Below are 23,095 nucleotides of genomic sequence, written 5' to 3'. Positions count from 1 at the left end.
GCTTCAGTTAATTTATTTGAAAAAAGCTAACACATATAGAGGATGCTTTTCAGAGTCCTTCAGATATGCAGATGATTTTTTTTTCCCCTCTTACTGTGAGTCACATTTCTTGTGCTACTGTCACATGCAATTATAGAAACATTTGCAAAATTCCTCACGCTGAATTAGATGGAGTGATAGTGTTGGGATCAGGGCAGGCTGGCGGTAATCTTACTCTCGTCCAGCTACATTGTTGCATCTCAGCCATGCAAAGCCAAATACTCCATCTTCTGAATGGATGACGCTGAACCACTTCAAAGGTTAAGAGAGGGCTCCCCTTGCATGCAGGGTGTAGTTTGTGAATTTGTTTCAGAGCAGATTGTATGGGACATTAGCATCTCACTGTTTGCAGAGCTAACAAAGTATCAATCTGTCATGCACATCTGTTTGAACTTACATGGTGCTGTTTTAGTAGGATGAGTAGGGATTTAGCTACCTGATTCCCATTAAATGTGGCTTAATCCTCATGCTGTATGCTGCAAATTAACCCTTTTAGATGCTTCTGTGTCAGTACAAGTGGGATTAAAGAAAATGCAAGCCTAAATCAAAATCTCTTGCAACTTGCTACATTTGTGGCTGCTGTTATATGGTGCCTTTCCAAAGCCAAAATGCCCAAGCTATGGACCAGCTCAATATGTTTGATATCAAGCACCAAGCACAACATGTTTGTGCATTGAGCTTTAATTCTTTGTCCTACTGATGCCAAAAAAAGCAAGGTCAGCCTCTAACAGCACTGACTGCAGTTCACAGCACATATATGTAGATCATTGCTGCAACCACAGTTGTACAATGTTGGGACTAAATCCTCACATTCATGTTAAAGGTGAGACAGCTGAGTTGAGCACTTAAAACCGGGGAGAAACTGCTGTCTTGTTGCCACTGGAGCTGGTGGTTCCAGCCATCCAAGCTTGCCCGTGGGCCCTCGGGAGCAGAGCAGTGGGCACAGACACTCTTCAGGTGGTCAATCAGATCCAGCTGGCAGCCCTGTGGGTAGAAGAGCAGAGCAACTTGCCCTGCTACTGCGGAGTCTGCTAGTAGGAGTCTGCTAGTAGTCTGCTGTTGGACAGATGTCCTGGAAGAGGTTTCCTGTAACCCCAGCACAATAAAAGCAGAGTAGGATTTTGGTGTATCTGAGGGCTGTAATTTTGTTTTAAAATTGAGGTGCACATCTGTCTGTCCTTATATTTAGGAGAATTAATCAATATTCTCTAGTCCTGGCTAACTATGGAAAGTCTACTTCGGAAATGCTTGTAAATCAAGGGGTCATATTGAATACAGAATTTGAGTGGTCAGTCTGCTGCCTTGTGTAGAGTTGTCTCCATTCACACACGCTACAAGTCGGTCACACTTCATCAGGCTGGTTTAGATGTTCCCACATAACCCGCATACCGTGTGTGTGGCAGTTAGCTACATCGGCATCTCAGAGATGGAGAGCTCTGCTGTGGAATTACTGGCTTGTACAACACAAGCGAGGGTGTCTTTGCAAATGGGAAAATGTTTGTTCTAGCGGCAGACTGCAAGCTACTGCTCTTGGTTAGTAGCCGGGCTGCACTTGGATTACATGTTAGAACTGCAGATAGTCTTGCCATAAAGGATATGGGAATATAATGAGGAAAAGGCATGGAAAGTGTTTCACATTCAGTTCTGTAGCTAAGGCAACTTTCATTTCTTTGGATTATTTTCTGTGGCTGTTTGAACTTAATAGCTATACCTTAAACCTCCTTGTTACATTTTTTTCTGTTTCTTGCAAAGACACTTAAGTAGGAAGGTGTCTAGTCAGCTGGTTATTCACCTTCTACCGGTCATTACTGTCAGGTGTACATCCTCTTAAGCAGGTGTGTGTGTAATATATTTTTTTAAAACTGGTATGAACCATTCAATCTATTTCTCTTGCGTTGGGAGAATCTATATCAGCTTGTGTTGCATCTGGTGTCCTGTAGTGCTCCACTGGTAGACTTAAATGGCTTCCTTGCACTCTGAAAAGTTTCTGCTGTCTGACTGTCTGGCTCCCCTTTTTATTATTATTATTATTATTAATAATAATAATAATTATTATTATTATTATTATTATATCTTTTTTCTTTGCTTTAAAAAAATAAATAGAAGGGGGAAAATAACAAAAAATTGTCATCACTAACTCTGAGGAAGCTTTGAAGGAAACTAACAGTAGTTTATTATGTCTCTGCTTGTGAGTGATACTGCCAGGAAAACACATAACTCATAAATAAAAAGGAAGCATCCTCATTGAGTAAAAAGTCTGCAAGTGTGGCATGCTTTTGTTGACAGATGTCCTGTGTTTTTTTTTTTTGTTTGTTTTGTTTTCAATTTAAAGAAATAGGTGGAAGCACATGTGAAAAGGAGCAGAGAGCCACCCAAGAGGTGTGCTCTGCTTTCCCTTGTTGCAGCTGGACATGCAAGTGTTTGGGCACCGCTTGAGAGTCCTCACACAGATGGAGCAATGTGGTGTGATCTTTCACATGACTATTAATAGCTTTGTAGCTCAGCTCTCACATGTTGGTCATCAATAGTGATATAACTGTACTTCTGCATCAAAGATTTGGTGGATGGATCTGAATCCATCAGGCCTGTTGGAAGGCTTTCTAAAAACATGAGTCTTCCTTTGGGTTATGCTGTGTGATCAAATATAGAAATGGGTGAGCCATTCTCAGCACGTCTTTAAGTCTCACAGGTTACTAAACAGGCAATTTCAGCAGTCGTAACACCACTGTAGTCTGTTACAGTTGCACCTATTTATATTAGTGGTGTATTTGGCCTTAAAATTAAGATTAGGTAATTGGTGCATTGGTCTTGGTACAGCAGGACAATATATAGCATGATACAGAACAGAATTGCTGTCTACATAGCAGTGGTTTATATTGGGAAGTGAACCTTCATTTCATGAAATTTAATTTTCTTGGCTCAAAACATCAAGGGACAGGTTTTAAATCAGTAAGGCTTAAGTTCCTTGCTACCTCTTAAAGTATGCGCCTGTACCTCTCCTTTTTACTTTCCCTATAAATATCTTTGGGAAGTTTCATCTCCACCTCCCCCTCTATTGTCTGGATTTTAGGTATCCACCCTGTTGGGTGTAAATCTAGTGAAGATTGAATCCCTCTGGAGTAGAGAAATCCCAGATTATAACACAGGTTCCAAGTCCATAATGCTAAAGCCACAACATAGCACCACATTTATTAGATAGTCCTCACTTTTTATAAAGGAAAACGTTAGAAGAACTCATAACAAATGCAAGCTGAAAATCATCAATTTTTCCCATGTGGAAGCACTAGCCGTTCTTGGCTAAAAATCTGACACTCCGTAGGTGAAATTATTTGGGTTTTTTACTTGCTGCAGGAACATTTTACCTCTCTCCTCTGTAAGGTGAAATACCATAGAAACTGTGAGATTCTAAAGTGTTACAGATCTTTTTGAAAAGAGATAGGGGCCAGCTATTGACTATCAGGAAAAATGATGTTGTTCCATAGTGGATAGCCTGCACAGACCTTGCAGGACGATTTTATCACGCCATGCTCCTCTTCAAATGAGGCCAAAAAAAGGAAGCACACATAATTTTACCAGCATTCCTGAACTGCTTGAGCCAATCTAAAACTTCAGTGGGGTTTAAGTTTGTCCCAAATAAACTATAAAAATTGAAGCAATAGCAATGTTACTAATAAATCCACTAGGATGGTAAGTTGTGTTTGTTTTTGTTTGGGGAGGGGGAGGAAGCAGCTGTATCAGATTTTAAATGTTACTTTTCTTTTTCAAAATCCAGGTCTACAGCATCAGGACAAGAGCAAGGAAACTTCCTGGTTCTGAAGTTTAGATATAACTTAACTCCATCTAGAGCTGGAGTCAGCGCAGCTGGGCAGGCAATATAACCGTCATTGACTCCTTCTGCACGGGGCAAAGGACACACATGAAGATGAAGAGTCAACCATTCTGGTTTTGCTATTGAGCCTTTTATTTTTAAGGCCACTTATGGGTCCCACAGAGTTGGAAAACAAACAAACAGACAAACTCGCTTTTCTTTCTTTCCTCATCTGAGCCTGCTGCAGCTGGGCAACCTAACTCCTTTCTGCTACTTTAACAGTGTTTTGTTTTGTTGAGCTTGATATTTTTATGAACAGTTTTAATTGTCAGGAAAAAAGACTCTCCCTTGACTACAGTGCGCCTCCTTTCAGGAATACATTATTTTGTAGCTCTTTGTGCATCTATTTTTGTAGAAATACAGAAAGTTTGGGTAAGGATTGATGGGCAATTTTAGGATGACATATTTTTTTAAAAAAAAAATTGTAAAATTGTTAAGTTCTGTTTAAAGAACTTGCTCTCAGAGAAGCACTGGCAAAAAAATGTATAAAATGCTATTTTTAGATGTCTGTGATGTGTTTGTGCATTTTGGGTTTGTTTTTTGTTTTGTTACCTCAAATATCTATCTTTCCCTTCTTTTTAAAGAGCTAAACCTTCCTTCTTTCCATATTACTAGATCTTGATGTTTTCGTCCTCTAGTTCTAGCTTAAGCAAGTATAATTCACACCTTAAGTTTCAGCCAAATATTTTTCCTGCTGGTGTTAGATTCTAGTAAGGGTGTGTTTCTTCTTGTTTCTAAAGACAGCTTTGTGCTGTACTGATTGTCAGAAATTTGCAAACACCTTTAGCATGGAGCAAAGCCTGGGGTTACAGAAACTGCATTTCCAACCCATCCATTCTTTCAAAATGGACCAAATACTTCTATGGATTTTTTATCTGACCTGAGTTTGGACCTCATCCATGATCCACAGAAGCTGATGAATGCAGTCGCCTATGAGTTGTGTTTCAGATGCTCATAGTGATTGTAACTACTAGCATACTCATATTTTAAGTCACGAGGCAAGACTTTCCACTAAGTTATTTCAAGGGTTTTAACCTGTAACATGAATGTTTAGGATAGAAATGTAAATTCTATAAAAATGTGTGACTTGCAGAAACAAAATGTTTTCAAATGGCCTGATCAGTCTGCTGAGCACCGCATGGGAAGAGTTGAAACTTTCAACAAACACCTGTTGATTTCAAAATCTGGTTGCCTAACCTAAGATTTTTTGGGGGCCTTGTGGGACCCCAGCTACAGCTCTTGAATGTCATAGGAAGTTGTATGTGCTCAGCATGCACAAAAGCTAGGCTTTGCTGCTGTCAGGGTAAGAATGAACTGGGAAATTATATGGCCATATTTAGCCACAGCACACTGCAAGGTGTTTGGGAAACCCCATTTCTGTCCTGGGCCTTGAGTCTGACCTGATTAATAATGACTTTAGTTGAAGCCAAGTGGGAGGAGGATCCAGCCCTGAATAAGGGCTACAAGATTGCCATCAACAGCCCGAGTCCTGCAATGGGCTGCTGGTGGATCAGCCTCCAGGCCCAGCAACGTGGTGGTAACTCCAGCAACATGACAGCACATGCTTAGGTGGGACTGAGTACAGGATCAGGGCCTGGGTTGCCAAATCCTGGCTATTGCTTGGAAATGTTGCCTTTCTATTCTGTTTACCTTCAGTGAATTAATATTTTTGGGATCCTCCTGTAGTATTTTCCAAGGCTCTCATAACATATTATTTCTGTTATCATTGTTTTCAGGCGTAACTGTCTAAAAGGCAAACCAGCTACATGGAGATCAAGACCATAGACATCAAGACAGATTAAAAAAAAAAAAATACTTTTAAGGCAGTGAACATTGTGAATGTAGGCTTGTCAGGTGGACACCACATGGGTTTGTGTGAAAAGGGAGGGGGAGTGTTGGGATGTGTCTGCCAGTCTGAAATTCAGGCCTTCCTCCCTGCACTGCTTCTCTCCAAGCTTTTGAACTTGATCCTATGAGGTGCTGAGTTCTCCCTTGACATGAGAGGGCTTGATATGCTGGCACTGTGGGAAGTAGGATTATATCACAGTTTGGTAAGACCCTTAATCATGTATCTTGCTGATATGATGTTTGAGACAGTGTAAAACTGTTGAAGGGACTATTCTTAAATATTACTTAAAAATAATAGGGTTGTTGTTAGTTTGTTGGGATGCTGAATTAAATATTATTCTCCCCCATCCCCACCTTTTGTCCTTATAGTCTATCAGCATTTCTTCCTTAAGGAGTTTCACTCTCATGACAGTTCTATATATTGTTGCTGCTCTGGTGGAGCTAGCTTCTTGGTTTGTCAATGAATTAGTAATGGAACGGGAAAAGTGCATGGGAAGGAAGGTAACAAAAGCCTTCATGGCTTATTTATTTATCAGGACAGTATCAGGAAACATCTCAGGAATATGAGCTGAGATAGATTAAAAATTGGGAATTATTACAGTATTAGAAATACTGGAAAAGAAAAAAAAGGAAAAGATTTTTTATTATTGTTATTATTTTCCCCTGAACTTGGCAAAGCTGGAGGGCAAAGAGGTAATATGTCACAAGAGAATCAATGAGAAAATTTGTAATTTAACTCTTTGAACATTGGAGATTTTGGGGCAGAGTGAGCAAAACAAAAGGCAGTGTTTCTTTTAATATGTAATATATTTGACTTCCTGAAATAGTTAATGTCTAGCAAGAGCAGTCTGTTCATTGTCTTTGTTTTTGCAAGCTCAGATTGTGAAGGATCTCCTCCTGTTCCCTGTAGTGTCAAAGCAGAATGAGACAGGAACAATCAAGCCTGAAGTTTGCACTGGAATTCCTTTCTGGACTGTTTTATTGAGTTGATGGCTAAAGGGAGTGGATATGTGATGATTCTGTTGCTTCTTTCTTCAAGGACTACTGTCATGCACTGTTTTGCTCAGCAGCTTCCACTGCTGAACTTGTGATTGTGCTTAAAGTACTAGTATAAGTATGTAAGGTTTTGGGAGACAAGTGCCAGTAAAAAATCTGCTATTTTCTACAGCTGTTCACACATACCAGTCAACTGACTTTGAAAGACAAATTTCCAAATTTCCTCAGTAACTAACTGTCCCCTGTACTAACAAATGAGATGAAAGTAAAAGCACAAGCAGTAGCCCTTCTTATATGACCTGTGATTTGAATGACAGGAAAGAAAAATGTCTTATGACAAATTTTTAAGTTAAATTCAGCAGATTTGCTTCTCTGTCATGCGCACACATATACATGCACACTAATACACACGCACAAATGTTCTTATGAGAAGCAGATGCTATGTTGGTATTGCTCTTAAAGGAAGAGGGGAGTGCTCGCTCATGCTGTTGCGGTTACAGCTTATTGATGGCAGTGAAAAATAATAATAATAAAAAAATAATAATAATAAAAAAAAGGATGATAAGGCCACTCATGCTACCAAAGGGGCCTTAAAATCAGGTCACAGGCAAGTTATGTCTTAATGTGTTACTAAAGGACTTGTTTCATTCTTTTTGTGTGTGGTGAATTCCAGTGATGTACTAAGAAAGCGAATGATTCATTTTTTGAGGTCTTATAAAAACATGATGTACTCTGACACTATTTCTGGGAGAACATAGGGAAACTATTGTTTTATTTCAAGAAAATCTAAATACTAACCTCTTAAAATTGTTCAAGATTTTATTTCATTCCTATTAATTTGAGAAATCTGCTGTCAATTTTTTTTCTTGTTTGCTTGAAGACTGGGAGTGTTCTACCTGATCACCAGTTTATGAAAAGCAGATATCCATCTTGTTTCAGCTGCATTTTCCCATCCTAACAAGATGATGCAATACTGCAGCTATTGAACACCCAGCAGATCTGATTTCTGGTGAGCTGAATAGGCTACACTTGACAGCAGTAAAATGCACTTTGTTCTAATTCCTCTCCTCACTAGTAACACAAATTCAGTTATTGTTTTTTCTGATGCCTCTTTCACAGTGTGAAAGTCCTCAGTGAATCTTAGGGTTTTCTCAACCTTCTGCTTTCCTGCCTTGAAACATGCTTTTGGGGATGAATCTCTTTGCAGCTTTCAGAGAGAGAGACTGATTGCACATCTCTCGAGAACAGAGGTGGTGGGATGGAATGGAATGTTGTGTCTCCCCACCTGTACTTATGATCAATTGCCTTGCACATACCCAACCTTTCTGCTTCCAGCCTATTGTGTATACCTAGCTCTTCACTCCCTTTTACTTATGTATGTGTATATATTTACACACACGGTTATACCTAGTTCCCTCTATTCCACCCTCATACTTCAAATTAATTGAAATGAATGACATCACTAAATCTCATCTGACTGAAACAAACAACAAATAAAATATTTTATTGCATTCTCCGTAACCTCAGGTGTGAATGGATTTTTTCCATTCTTGTAAAAAAAAAAAAAAAAAAAAAAGTGAAAAAAGCAACCCCATACCTCTAAGCCCAACCTTTCAAAAGCCCTGATTTGTTTTACGTTTAAAGATGACCATGGAGTAAGCAGAGTTATGTAGAGAGGTGCAATATGTTGCCTTTCAAGAGAAAAACATATCATGTTGAATACAATTTTTTTAAATAATTTCAGGTACAATGTTTTTCTCCATATCAATGGACCATATGTTTCTTTTAAACAGTTTAGAAATATATATATATATATATTAAATTGATTTCTTGGCTTTAATACATTTGCCCTGGTGCTTTTAAAGGTTATTTGAATGACAAATATTAATTGTGTGTGTAGATTTTTTTTTTTTTAAAGTTGATGCATGTTGTTTGGAACTGAAATCTCATGTAAAGCAGGATAGTATTTAAAAATAAATACTGCTTTTACATGTTAGCCCTATGGGCACAATCAGACAGTTATGATGCAAGAAGAGTTCCCTTAAAGCCTAAGGGACTCATGCTGGGGTGAGGTCAAAATCCCAGTCCCTGAAATAGGAAAGGCAGGAGGGGTCTTCTTGCAAAGGTTGAGCTGGTTGGTAATGCTGTTAGCAAAGATAATGATCTTCTCCAGCATTGTATGCTGATGGTTGGGCAGCCACTACACAACATTAAAATTAGACTGTACTAGCAGGTTTACACTTGTCCCCTCTTACATGGTGAACTGCATGCCAAGGGGAGTTAAAGATACCCCTGGAAACTTGTATTTTAGCTGCTCTTGGTCTGCAGAGTGCATGTAACCCTGTGGCTATTCTTGCTCTTGTGGTCTCCATGATGGGACCATCTCCATCCTCCAGTGCCTGGAGTTCTCTGTGAACTTGCAGGGTATTTTTAGCACCTAGTAGAGGTTGTTTAGAGACAGTGATAATTAAAACATCACAGTTCTTATGCACCCACTCAAAGGCACAAGCCTTCAAGATTGATCAGCTGTGCATCATTGATGATGGTCGTTACAGAAGCCCTATTCTTGTTTCCCTCCCTCAGTGTCTGTGTAAGTCTTTGATGGCATTGAGATCATTGGGACCAGCCGTGAATGCCTGAACTGCAATCCAGCGTTGGCTGGCACAAAGTGGAGGCCCAGAGTCTGGGCCAACATTAGTTAACACAAATTGGAATCCTCCTTGATTCCAGTGGGCTTGGGCTCAGGTAACTAGTACCTATTATAAAACTTATATTTATAGCAGTTGAGGTTTACAGCAATCTAGTAAAGTATCTGCAGAAGTATGCCGCACTTTCTCTGCTTGCTGTTAGTAGCTCTTTTAAAACCATCTGTCAAATCAGGGTTCCTCTCCTTCCCCACTTGATTTCCAACCCTGCTTCCCTCAAAACTCCATTGAACATTTCATCCCTCTCATCAAAATTGGTGGGGGACTTTGTATAAAGAAAAATGTCACTGTTTTAATTACTGAATAAATAACTTAATGTGAATTTTATTGTTATATTTTTAATGTAGCTTTTTTGGTTTGGTCTGTATTTCTCAACAGTTAGCTAATGCTTTTTTTTTTTTTTATTCTTATGCAAGTGAAGAACTCATAAATCTCTTTGGAAATTACAGCATCCTGAGTATCTATTCTTTTCAAGAGATTAATTTTTTACAGCTAAGGGTTTGTTTCCTGTTGAAAACACTATAAAACAAGTGTTCTAAGATGGCCCTCTACTGAAATTGGACAGAGTGAAATCCTAGCATATAAGGATATAAGGATTCCAGTTCAGATATTGTCAATTGCTTCCTCTGTGATGTCTTAGTTGTTTCTTTGTTTATATCTTTTTAAGTTGCCTTTGTACTAGAGGCTACTTTAAAATCACACCTAGTAGAATCACTACGTGATGCTTCTTGGTTGTATGAACCTTTTAATTTTTGAATTTTGTTGTTACTTTGTTGGTCATCAAGTAGAAATTTTCCATGAAAGTTATTTACTCAAATTGATTTATTATTATTTTTTTAATGGCAAAGTTCTGTGATTCCCATTCAGGAAGTAACTTTGCCCTTGCTAAAATTATTTTACAGCTGTTTAATTATGAAATGCTTGCATGTCTATGTTCTGGATCGAGGTCTGAAGGTTTGGTGTTTCGGTCACAGATATATCATTTACTGTTCCAGCAGAGGGGGGGAGGGGAAACCTCCAAACCTTGGCCAAGCAATGAGCTTTTGAAAAATTGCCACTTGCATGCGATCAGCAGGGAGCTGTTAAGAGTTTAGTTGCAAAATTCTGTAAAGATCCTGACCATATGGGCTGTACTCTGTTTCAGAGCATCAGTAGATGAGCAGGAATTTCCCATATGTCCTGCTCCAGGCACCATTTCCAGGACTGGACAACAAGCAGAGTGCTTTGTCTCTGCTCAAAATCACCCTCTTCTTTCTTGGGCCATCAGCAAAAGGTAGAGGAGCTGCCAGAAATATAAGGAGAGGAAGGCCAGGGAAGGAGGAGTTTGGGTTCAAATCTTCCTGTAGGAGAGAATGGGGTTGGGAGCTATTGGGAGATAAACAGTCTGCATGCACAGTAGAGATGAAGATGGGATGGGGACCACTTCAAAACAAGCAAATAATGCCTAACGATTGTTTGGCTTATACATGAAAGAAGTAGAGGGGGATGTGACAGCCATCAAAAAATACAAGAATAGTGTGGGGACTTAGAAATTTGGGACAAACTATGTGTCAAGAAAAAGTTAGGATAAACATTGCAGGAAACTTCTTTCTTTGAAGTGAGCTGTGTACACTGTGGTTTAGTCTGTGGGGAAAGATGAGGGAGTCCAGTTGGTTTAAGACAATCACATATATCCTCAGTGAAGCAAATGCATTTTAAGCAGCAACAGTACGTTAATGTGGAGGATGAGCTAGCTGAAGTGCTTTTTCTTCTCCCTGTAACATCTTCTACTAGAGCAGGGCTCCAGTGGCCTTTCCTCACGTCTTGGTTTCCAGGTGCTCATGGATGTTATTTCTATATGATCTAATTGTATTGTAAAGCAAGAGGAGGGGAAGGGATGCTCAAGAGGGAGCATTATTTTGTCACTGATTTTGTTCATGCCAAACTACAGCCTCTGTTCATGTATATTGGTGCCACTCAGTTGACTTAAGTGATCTTACATCCATCAAGAATCTCATCATTTACATCCTAATAAATCTAATTCAGAGTTTTATTAGTTGGAAACTAGTTCCAGCCTGGTGCCAGGGGGAGGTGCTTTCCTTGGTGCCAGGAAGGACCTCAGCAATGCTTAGACTGCTATGAGGGCATGAGGGAAATGCCATGGAAAATGTGAGGAGCAAGACTGTCATCCGCTGCACTGCTGGGGAGGCAAGCATGGCCAGGGGCCAGCTGCTGGGGTAGGGTCTGCTGGTCCAGCAGTTCCTTCAGCCCTCCATGGGGACCCCTGGTGCAGCAGGGCCGGTCGTCTCAGCAGGACCTCGGGCTCCGAGGTATTATGCTGCCTGCATGACGTGGGAGGCTGGGTGGGGACCGAGACATCTGGTGAGAATTCCTCACGGCTGAGCTGTGCATTGGGCTGGGATGCCAATTAATTTAGCTGATTTCTTTTTTGGGGTTGTTGGGAAGAGGAGGGGGGCTGGATGCTGCAACCTTCCAGTAATTGTCTCTCCTTCAGAACATCACTTTTGCTTTATTTCAAGAGAAGTGAGAAATGATATTTAAATAAATAAATAAATAACCACACACTAATGTCTTTGCCTTCACAATAACTGTACATCTGCAATGGTTTATCACTGTGGTAAAATGAGTGGGTAATAAAGTTTTGATGTTGGTCATTGTACGTACAGAGGTATTGCAGTCATTGAAAATGATTTGTTATGTGAATGCCCATAGTAGCACCAAAGTTCAAAGAGAGGTGGTTTGTTTTTCATGCCCATTTAGTTATGAATAACACCAGCTCTAATTTCCTCCTCCCACCAGCAAGCAGAGAGTTCTACACTGGAAGCCAAATATAGCAACAAAGATTTCTATATCTGGCCAAAACCAAGAAATCTGTTCCCTTTTAAGAATAGCACTCTGTTCTTTACTGGTGGGGATAGATAAAGAGAAAATTCAACTTTAAGGAACTTTCTCAGTGGGAAACTCCCTAGTCTGTCTTGAATGTCCTTTTTAAGAGTATGAGGTTATTTTTTGTCATCTATGTCAATGGGGATGATTTCTGTAGAGGCTCATCGGTAAAGCAGTTTTGTGGTGGCAGTCTGTATAAATATTCCTCAATTGCTGGTGTATTGTTTCAGCCCTGCTTTGTCTTCTGAGCAACAGAGCCAATACTGAATGGAAACTCTACAAGCTGCACTACCCCTGCTTTTTCTTTACCCTTTTCTTTCAGGTTTTCTTTTGTGGGGAAGTAATTCCTTGGTTCTGACAGATTGACTCCTGCTCAACCTGACAAGTAAGCTTGAGGAGGCGGCGTGCAGCAGCATTGCCTACATTCTCCCTTCCTTCTTGGCTTTTTCATCAAGGGGGAGTATGTGGGAAGCCATCCCTGTGCTCTTTTTCATGACTTTTTTCCATTTTCAGGTTGTGTAGTGCCCACAGAAAGGTGTCTAGAGTTGGTGGGCTGCCCAGTTCCCTGCCTATCTGGCTGGGCTGGAAGAAAAAGGAGGCATTGCAAACTAAAAACAGAATTCTTCAAGGCCAAATGCTTCCACCACTGATTAGTTGATCTTTCCTGAACTGATCATCAAAATGAATGTGGACATGGGTGTCACTCTACATTTTTTACACTGAAATTTTCCTATACAAGAAGGTAACCAACCCTTTCTGATCTTGAGCAATTTTTATGACTTCTCTACGCTATCTGAGGAAGGCTATTTAGCCCTTTCTTTGAAGGTTTTATTCCCATTCCAACCCACCCCCACCACCCACCCACAAGAAACTGGCATCTGTAACATGTGAACAAAAAATCCCATTCTCTAATGTACCAGCTGTCCTTGTTTTAGAAGCATTGCCTCATTTGTTTTCAGACTGGTTGGCTGAAGGTCTTTGCTGTAAGGTGAACAGTTCAGGATTATAGATTTCAATCTTCCTCCTTTGGGATTCTGGGATTTTCTGCTGTTGTTGACTTCAGTAGAAACAGGTTTGGACACCTAATGCATCTTAAAACCAATGCGGGGAAGCATCACACAGTGAATCTACTTGCACTGGATTTGTTCTGCAAGATGTCTTACTGATGGAGTTTTAAATAAACACAGAGATGTTTGGAAATATTTTGTGTATGTAAATATGTAAAATATGCAAAACAAACTTAACAGCTGTGGGGTGTACTCATTGCTCACGTGAGGAGGCTTTGTGCAATGTTTGTTTCCATCATCCCCTCTTTTTTAAGCCTTTGCATCTGTTCCAAGATAATCACTTCTCTGTGATTCACTTTGGACTAGGAGGGCAGAAGCTGGCTGGGCCTATGTGTTGCCCTAAAGGGTGCCCAAACTTCCATGAAGAACCTCATACTTCATCATGAAACATACTTTCTACAAATCACAGCAGCATGTGCCCTGAAGGCAATGCACAACAACCGCTTTACAGTAGAGATGGGACACGGTGTGGGTCCAATTGATCTTGGCCACCCAAGAGCGGTAATGCAAGGCACAACACAGCAAAAAAACAAAATAATAGTCACCAGCGTATGAGTCTTAGTTTCCTGAATTTAGTCTTTTTCTTAGGAAGGGGTGACAGTTTTGCATCCTCAAGTCCTCTATTTAGCCAGAGGGAGCTGAAGCCTAGGTACACATGAGACCCTGCCGCAGACTTCAAGAGTACTTCAGTAAGAAGAAAGTAGCACAGAACAAGCTCATAACATAGCACTATTAGACTACACTTTTATTGTTGGTAAACAGTGTGCTTCTTTTAAGGCATCTTTTCAGAGAGGGTAATGCATCCTCCATGCACATCAAGTCTCTGCATTGCTTCTGAATGCATCAGCTCCAGAGCACATCACAGGATGCTTTGTATGACTTAGCTACCTGTTGTTTTTAACGATTTCTCCACCCTTATCCTTGCTTTTGTTTTCCATTTCCATTGCTTTAATGGCAGGCTTCCAAACTCCTGGCTGCCTGGCAATGTGGATATCTAGGCTCACGGCAGAGTAACTCCATGTCACACAGTGTGCACAGTTTAGCCTGTCCAAAAGCTTGGGCTCATGGGTGTCAGAAGGTGCAAAACAAATACAAGCTCCATTTCCTGGTTTGGTGGTTCCACTCACAGCAAATGGAAGTGCTTGGTATGAACAGCAGCCCTGGGTAAAAGGCAACGTGGAAGTAGAACACTGTTAAGCAGTAGCTCAGCAGGTATCCTGGCTACCTCAGGAAAAAAAAATAAAAAAATGCACTTACTCTAGCAAGGAGATAGTGCATTCTCCAGAGATGTATTGCTTCTTATTCTCCTTTCTCCCAGATAGATTAGCTGCTGTAAGTATATGACTCAGGAGAGCCTAAGTATGTTTCTACTCACTTCCAGGCCTTTTGTGTGAATAGGCTTGAAAGCATTTTCTTGCTTTCAGAACTTTATCACACCATGCAGCAGATGCAGCATACCCATTCAAACCTTTATATGATGAGTAGACTTGCCAAAGTCTCAGTCATCCTATAAGGGTCTTGAGGGCTTTTTGCTTCCTAGGAAAAAAACCACAGTGATAAGTGTAATGATTTGTTTGCTCTCAATGGAGCTAACCTTTATAGATGTGGCTTTAAACATTTTGGAAATGTTCTTTTGCATGGAGTTCATTATGTGACTGGCACCTCCCTGGATTTTCCTACCATTACCAGTTGTCCTAATCAATATATGTATATATCTTTATGAGATCTAGTATTGTTAGAAAGCTCTTCCCAACCTTACTTGTGACCTAGTGCAACAATAAAAATCAACACCATGGTGGGTCAGGACATTAGCAATCTATAGCAATGCCTTTGTGCTATATTTTCCTAGTTTTAAAAGTGACAGATTCCTTCCATCTTGTTTCCTCAGCTCCTGTCTCATGTGACCTCTAGAAACTGCATATACATGTATTCTACCACCATTTTCCCCTTGCAGCGACTGGAAATTGCTGCCAGCCTGGATGATACAGCAAAGTCTCTGAGGCAACCGTTAAAGCCTGTGGCCTGAAAAAATGTGACCGTTGTATGGCTCATGGGTTGCGTGGTTAATTTTCTCTTGTTTTATCTGATGGAAAAGTAGTTGCTTTTTGTATAAAGCTACATGTGAAATGATCAGAATATTACATAGGCAGAAGCAGAAACAATTCAAGAGCAGGATGCTGAACTTTTTCCTGTTCCCACCACCACAGTGCCTCTATGTTGTCCTGAAGAGACCAACACAGGAGATGGCCTTTCATTCCTCACTCCAAGATTACTAGCTAGAAAGCATTTTTTCAGTTGCTTTCTGTTTATGATGCTATGCAGTATGTGCTGGTCTCATCAAACGCGGACAAGAAGCACCAAAAACATTTGGCTAGTGGTTTAGCTGCAATAGCTGCAGTTCTGCTGTTTTCCATGAACAAACTCATCATTCAAAGTATGCACTTCTAAAGCAGTGTTTGCAATGTGAGGGTCTGGTAACAAACAGAATGATGTCAACCTTGTTATTTGGATTTCAAATATGGAGAAGGTTAGAGGAACACTGAAACTAAATAATAAGATGTGTTTGTTAAGCTGCAAATCTGTCCCTTCAGAAATTAGTTACTTCTAGTATTTCAAACTGTATTTTGATGTTTCTTAATAAAGTTTCTCTTTGGTAAAGGACAAAAAGTAGCTGTTATCCATGAAAAACATTGTTGATTACTTTTCCTGTGGCTTTTTGCTGACTTGAAGAAGTCTGAGAAGTATAGAGAACTCAGATCAACCAGTGTCAAAACCTCTAGTTCCCCCATGCACAGTTTCATTCATCATTGTAAACTCTCTTCTGCGTATCTCAAACCTGTTATTTTCTTTATATGAAATCGGCAAACATTATAATTTCATCTCAGTTGGAATATTACTCCCCCCCCCCACCCCCGCCCCTTTGATGGGTCAGATTTAAACCATCTGCAGGCAGATGGAAAGGAAAAGTGGAATTATTGTTTTCACCAAAAAATTTTGCAGCTGTCAGGGTGTGTTTGACACAAGCCTGATGGCTGAAAACAAAGACAGGACACATTGTCCCGGCTGGATATCAGAGAGCATAAGAACTCTTCATGGCCAGCTCTTGGACATCTTGGGGCTAAATGAGGTAAACAAAATCATTACTTTGCCATACTCTAGGGCTTTCCAGAGAGATCTCTTCACTGAATTATGTACTGCTTTTGCTGGGCCTCAGTGAGACCCTATCGGTTTTGGCATGAAGGGGTGACTCTCTAAGTGATAGTCACAATACATCATAGAGACCACAGTTTTGTGACTGACATACCACGTGGCAGAGGCTGCAACCATCGATTCCAGTACCTGTCATTACGTATTGCTTCTATAATTCAGACAATTTATGGCCCTGTCATTAACAACTGCAGACAATGAAAAAGGGTTTAAAGCAGAGCTTTCTAGGAGGGACACCAGGAGGTATGGCTTAAGCCCTCCCAAAGCAGACTAGAAGATTATTTCACCACTTCATATCCAAACACTAGTGGCTCCTAGGTCATACCAGCAGTACTTATTCTGAGAGCAGGCCTTTCCACAGGAGTATAGTCTGCCTGAAAACCAATCTAACACTTCAAGCATGTTTCTTCTGGAGGTTTTTTCAGTCTTCATTAAGAGTAACTGTTCCTCCTGCTTGCAGCAAGCTAGGCATCTTCAAGAAACATAGACGAGTTTCCACCGGGACTAAAGCACTAATCTTCTTATGCACTTGTTGTGTTATATGTAGAAGCAAGATTCTTCATTGGTAATGTAGTGTTTAAAACTGCAAGGCCTTCCTAGTTTTTTTTTTGTTGTTTTGTTTTGTTTTGTTTTGTTTTGTTTTTCCATTTGATGACAGACTTTTGCTGTATTTTTTTTTTATTTTTTTTAATTTTATTTGTTGTTGTTGTTGTTTTAACTACTTGAATATTAACATCAGCAATATAACCTAGGATAGTTAACAATAACATTTTTGTCCTTTTCATCATGAGTTTTGAGAGTGATTATCTTATGAAGTCATTGGGAGGACTATTTTTCTGCTCTAAAGTGACAACCATGTATTATCTTGATCTCCCAGGACTGACACTGTTGTGTTGGTATTTACTCATGTTGCATTTCTTCCCCAGATAGTTTCTCTGTATACATCTGTAGACAAAATGTGCTTGAGCTGAGCTAAAACTAAGAAAAAGTCATTCAGGAACTGTGAACTATTATCTGTCATTAAGTCATCTGGACCCTTGTGGTGCACAAGTTTGGAGTTGCACTGCTGTTATTCTGTGGTTACTGAATATGTTGTACGACAGCTCAAATTGAAAGAACTTTGGAAACAGTTCATCATCTAGTTCAGAAGACCCAGTTTCACACTGATTTTGGATCAAGGTATGATGGGATTGTGCTGCTACAGTTGTAATTTGGCTAGCCTGGCAGGAAGGAAAAGTCCCAAAGATGTTTACATTATTTTTTCACTCGTTCTGGGGGACCAGAATTTTAACTTCAACAAGAAAACCAAGAAATCAGAGAGATATTGGCAGTATCACCACACAGAGACCTCAAAAAAGGTAGATCACGTAGAGGCTGAATCCTATTTATATCACTATCATTAATCCAGCAGGTATAGTCCTAATGGAAATAGTAAGAAGATCTAGTGCACCAAAACTGACTTGCACAAAGGGAATATTCTCTACCACTTCTGTACTTGATATACGGTGCCTGGACATATACTACATAAAGCCTTAGGGGGAGGATGTAACAGACTGCTCCCAACGAGGTACTCTGCAGTCATTTACACCTGCATAAAGTAGGTGCGAAATGTTCCCATTCAGAACGGGAGATGTTCATTCTCATCTACTTAACGGGGATGTAAGGATCATGGAAGTGGCCAGACAAGGGAAAACCAGACCCAGCATCTTGCTGGCCTCAATAGCGTCCCCAGCTCATGCTGGTTTATCTGGCAACCAGCCTCCTGGACAAGCCGGGAGTGCCTCCGCTCTGTGCCCTATCTCCATGAGCAGTTCTGAGGGGAAAATTATTATTATTATTATCAATGATAATAACAACAATAATAATAAATTAAAATCACTTGTACACTTATTCCTTTGCTGCTTATAACTGTCTTTGTAAATGGGAAAGAGAGGATACTAAATGTTGTCAATGAGGTAAGGCTGCTCTGCTCTCCCTGAACCATCCATTTGCATGCAGTTTCCTACTATCTGTAGGTTTAAGAGATCTGTTCCCATGTGGCAGATCCAGCTGTAAGTCCATCACTCATTGGAATCTCTCAGAAGGTGCATCTGTACCAATCCCTGTACCTCCTTGAGAGGAGGATGATAACAGGCTCAAGTAACAAGAGAATCTGAAATAAAACTAAGAAAGAGAGTGTCATAAGAGATGACAAATGTATTACAGAGCTTTGAATTAACCTGAGGTATGTTTAAGGAAGGAAAAACCGGGGACCATACAAAAGGAGTTTGTAGAGAAAGCATTCTGGGTTATAAATATGACTTGTAGATGTTGCAAAATAGCTCAGCCTCTGTCTCTCAGGAAAAATGTAGAGATTTACATAACTCCTGCAAATGGCCAGCTGCAGAGTTGTGCAGTTCTGTCGCTGGTGCAGCTCTGCTTCTTAACCATGGATATTTAGTTCCGTACTGCAGCCCTACCAGTGGTGTCTTATAGTTTGAATGAGAACAAGAAAACAGTTTTGTAATGATAGCTTTTCCCACTGTCTGCAACCTGACTTATGTTTAACAAAACTGATCCTCCAATTTGTTATTTCTTTCCTCTTAAAGAAGTGTTTTAATACCTAGACATGATCCAAAAGCCACTGGATTTTGAAGACATTATCCAGCATTTATTCTGGCTGTTTTGTGTGCATCAGAGTCCTGTAACATTTGTTGCCCTTTCTCAGACACAGCTGAATATGATCTGCCTTCATAGCAGTAGTGATGTAAGGTCTCAGATGGGTCCTTCTCCATTTCTGCAGTTGTAGGTGCACTGAATGGTCATTATTAAAGCAGATTCCACTTCCAGAAATGTGATGAACATTATCTTTTGTGATCAGTATATTCCACTAAAAAGTAAAATATTTTGATTAACTAATTAAAGGTCAGGGTAATAAGGTAGAAATTTTCAGCTGAGTACACAGCTGGCTGGGCTGAAGGAAGCGATAAAGGGCTTTGCTGCAATTCATCCACCCCTTGCTAACAAAGATGAAAGCTCAGGTAAGCCTTTTGTGTTTTACCATTAAACTAACTTTGCATCATATTTTTTTTTTTTTTTTAATTTGTTTTCCCTCCTTTCTGTTCCTAGAGTTGAGGAAGTTGTTTGCTTAATTAGTACCTTGCAACTATTCATTTAATAGAACTTACAGAAGGTGTCTGAAATCTTTAAGTAGGAGGAAGTGAAGAGGTATAATAAGACATTATTGATGCATTTTCTGTTTTGAGGTATGGTTATTACATACCTATTTGGTTTTAGTTTCCTTACAGAGGAAGTCACGTACCTTTTTCTGTACTTTTTTTCTGTACCTTTTTTCATCTTCTCTGGGAAATTTCTGGAGAAGCTTGTGTTCGAACTGAACTCTGTAATGGGTACAGTCTTTTATTGGGTTGAATGCATAATAATAGGTGTGCTTCTGAGAATGGGTCTGAGAGCACAAAGTTTCCTGAAGTCAGAGTCCTTAAGTAAAATTGTAGCACAGCTGAAGCTAGGTGGTGTTTTACTATTGATTTCACTAAGGTCCTTCTTTTCATTATTATTATTTGCTTACCTGAGCTGTTCAAACCAAATTGTGAAAAATGTGTACGTTCTGTTCCACTTCATAAATAATGCATATTGTTTAAGACATTATGAGGAAAAATGTTTACTTTTTTGATGACAACATGTATAAGTTGTTTAACTGTATATTTAAACTGCTAACATGGAGATCATGCAGGCAAAAGAAGGTATGAATATGTCACTGGACATTATTAACATTAGTGCTCACACTACAGTTAAGGATTAGAATTTCACCAGAAGCTCACCCGGTGTTAACTGCTGCATGCAAACATAGTTTTCTGTGTTTAAAAAATTGCTTTCTGCCTGTAAATGTAGCTGTGAGGAACTGGGAGAACAGGGAGGTCCCCCTGCTGTTGGGAGACAGGTGACTGCAGACAAGGACGTTATTGTGGAGCAGTGCATTACTGTGCTCCTGTGAAACAAATGCCTCCCTGCAAAAGGCTTTAATGTGAAAGGCAACGATGGATAACATTAATTATGAAGAGAGGAGATTTAAACCAAACAAATAAATTGAAATCCTGAGATGGATTATTCAGAATTTACCTATGTCAATTTTTTTTTTTTTGTGTAGATGGCTATAATTGTAACTGCTAGGCATGGCCTGTGCAACAGCTTGACTGCTTCCATTTACAGGCAATTATTAACAACACTGTTTAATTACAAGCTAATTTCCTCTAAAGCAGCTTATGCTTGAAGCTTCTGTGATTTAAATGTGAAATGACCCCATTATTCCTTTATTTAATTGATATTAGCTGAAACTAATTAACATACAAAACTCAAATCAGCTTTAATTAGAGAGCTATTACTGGTATATCTCTAATTAGTATTAGAGGTGGAAACATTTGCAGTGATGCTGAATTGTTAATGTTAAGAGTAGCTGTATGAGCCACATTGAAAGTACATGGCTTTGGAGAGAATATATCTAGAGAGCTTTTGTCTAAATTTTCTTTAAGTGACAAACTTAAACTGTAAGCCTACCCTTAAAGACAATACACAAATTGTCATATTTATAAACTACTTTGAAGACACCTGTATGTGTACTTAGCTTTCATGATGCACTATTACAGTAGGCTGCTTTTCTCTCTTAACAGAGAAGCTAAAATTGAGCTAATCTTCCCCAGTTACACAAACAAAGTCTCATTCACAGCAGGGTAAATTTCTCCAGCTGTTTATGGACTGGGCATGAACAGCTGATCTCTTCTAAAGAACTCAAGCTGGGAAATGGGGGGAATGCTGTTGAGCAGGAGGTGAAATGGGTAATGGTGTAACTTACTATGAAACTGGTCATTCAGAAAGCTGTGCATTTTACCTATGCCACCTTTTCTGATACTGTTTGGTTTGCTTTTTTTTTTTTTTTTTTTAACATGATCACTTTGCAGCTGTAGAATGCATCAATGCTATTATAACCACCTTGATATGCTTTGGTTAAAACAAGTAACTACTTTTAAAAAAAAAAAAAAAAAAAAAAAAAGCACCTGGGTGGGAAGGAGACTGCAACAGGACAAGGAATGGAAACTGTGTAGCTTTTGAACTGAGGAAAGAGCCCATGATGTGGGAGAGCTTCTTTATGCTACAAGTGTAATGTCAGGAAGGGATGTGCCTATCTGTAATGAGCCTGTCCCCAGCTGTCCCACAAGAACCTCCCAGCCCTACTGGTAGGGGAAGGCTACCAGTAAAAAACTTCTTTTGTGCTGGATAGGTGTAAACCATTTTCTCTAACAGTGCTGTATCCATTTAAAAAAAAAAAAAAAAAAAGCAAATCAGATTTGCTCTGATGCTGTTTTTTGTGTGTGCGCGCATCACTTTATGTACATAACAGGTAGAAAACATGATTAAACCAATTGCATGTAAGTCTCTGGTCCGTATTCAGGAAATGCAGTAGGATGATAGTCTACATGTGTATGAAGGCATGTAAAAGCACTTTTTGCATATTTGTTTCTTCTTGCCTGTTAGTATTTTTCTCATCTTGGAGTGTAACCTCTTAGACAAAGGTTAGATCTGAAGCTTAAAAAAAAAGCTGGGTTGTATATCATGCAAAGATGTATTATGGTATATGGTAATATTAGTTAGAAAACAAACACAGCTATACTGTTGTGAATGGCTCCTTGGTATGGCAGGCTGATGCGTACCAGGCATCTCTGGTGACAGCTGGGCAGTAACAAGCAATATGTTGTCAAGCTGCATCTCAGTGATGATATGTCTCTACCCAGATCTCCTCCTGGTCTTATATAAGTTTGCCTCTTGGCTGTTGTAGGTTTTCCTTTCTTTGTTTACCAACCTTAGTTTACTCTAACTTGTTAATTGCACTACAGCCAAAAAGCTAATTTATCTTTACTGCAGGAATTTTTTTTAGCCAAATCCAAATGCATGGAAATGAGAGAAAATCCCTCAACCTTTGTGCATCTGAATGAAGCCTTCAACTGGTATCGCTGACTTTCTAGTGGATCATGTTCTAGATCTCCTCTTGTATGTTAAGCTTTTTCAGCTGCATGCTGTTTTAAAGAACATTGATAGTGCTCAGATTTATTTATTTATTTTTTTTAATTTTGGGAGATGTCACTGAATCCAAGGAAGAATAAATTTATCAACAGTGGATAGAGCTTGGATCAGTGCCTTGAAAACCTCTTCTTGGAATGCTGTGGGAATTAGTCAGGTCTGTTTGTGCAAACGTACATACAGCTACTGACTTAAAGCCTTTGCACTGATCCTGAACTTCTGGAAATTGGAATGTCTTCATTTATCATCAGGAATTCACACTAAGATTTCTTCTGCATGTATGTAAAAGCTGAGGGGTATAACTGAATAACCAGAATGGAAATGTTGGCTGAGAAACAGATCTTTAATTTTGTTTACATACCATGAAAGTAGCCTAAAGAAAGTTGCTGTAACTAAAGGGGTCTAGA

At 39.5% G+C, this 23,095-nt stretch overlaps 1 protein-coding gene across 6 annotated transcripts in view; it reads left to right on the top strand.

Annotated features, from left to right (window-relative positions):
• The window catches only part of VGLL3 (vestigial like family member 3), a gene marked incomplete at its 5' end in the record, with an annotated part of 39,906 nt that extends 27,787 nt beyond the window's left edge, over positions 1-12,119 (top strand). For all 6 annotated transcript variants that reach the window (XM_084534214.1, XM_084534212.1, XM_084534217.1 and 3 more), the window contains one exon: positions 3,812-12,119. In XM_084534214.1, coding sequence (XP_084390340.1) covers positions 3,812-3,855 — 44 coding nt within the window. In that variant the 3' untranslated portion in view covers positions 3,856-12,119. The remainder of the gene's footprint in view (positions 1-3,811) is intronic.
• Between the last annotated feature and the right edge of the window lie 10,976 nt (positions 12,120-23,095).

Source organism: Aythya ferina (assembly GCF_964211825.1).
Source record: "Aythya ferina genome assembly, chromosome: 1".
In the NCBI taxonomy this organism is placed as follows: domain Eukaryota; kingdom Metazoa; phylum Chordata; class Aves; order Anseriformes; family Anatidae; genus Aythya; species Aythya ferina.
The sequence above is the reverse complement of the archived record's forward strand: the minus strand, read 5'-3'. Positions and strand labels throughout refer to the sequence as shown.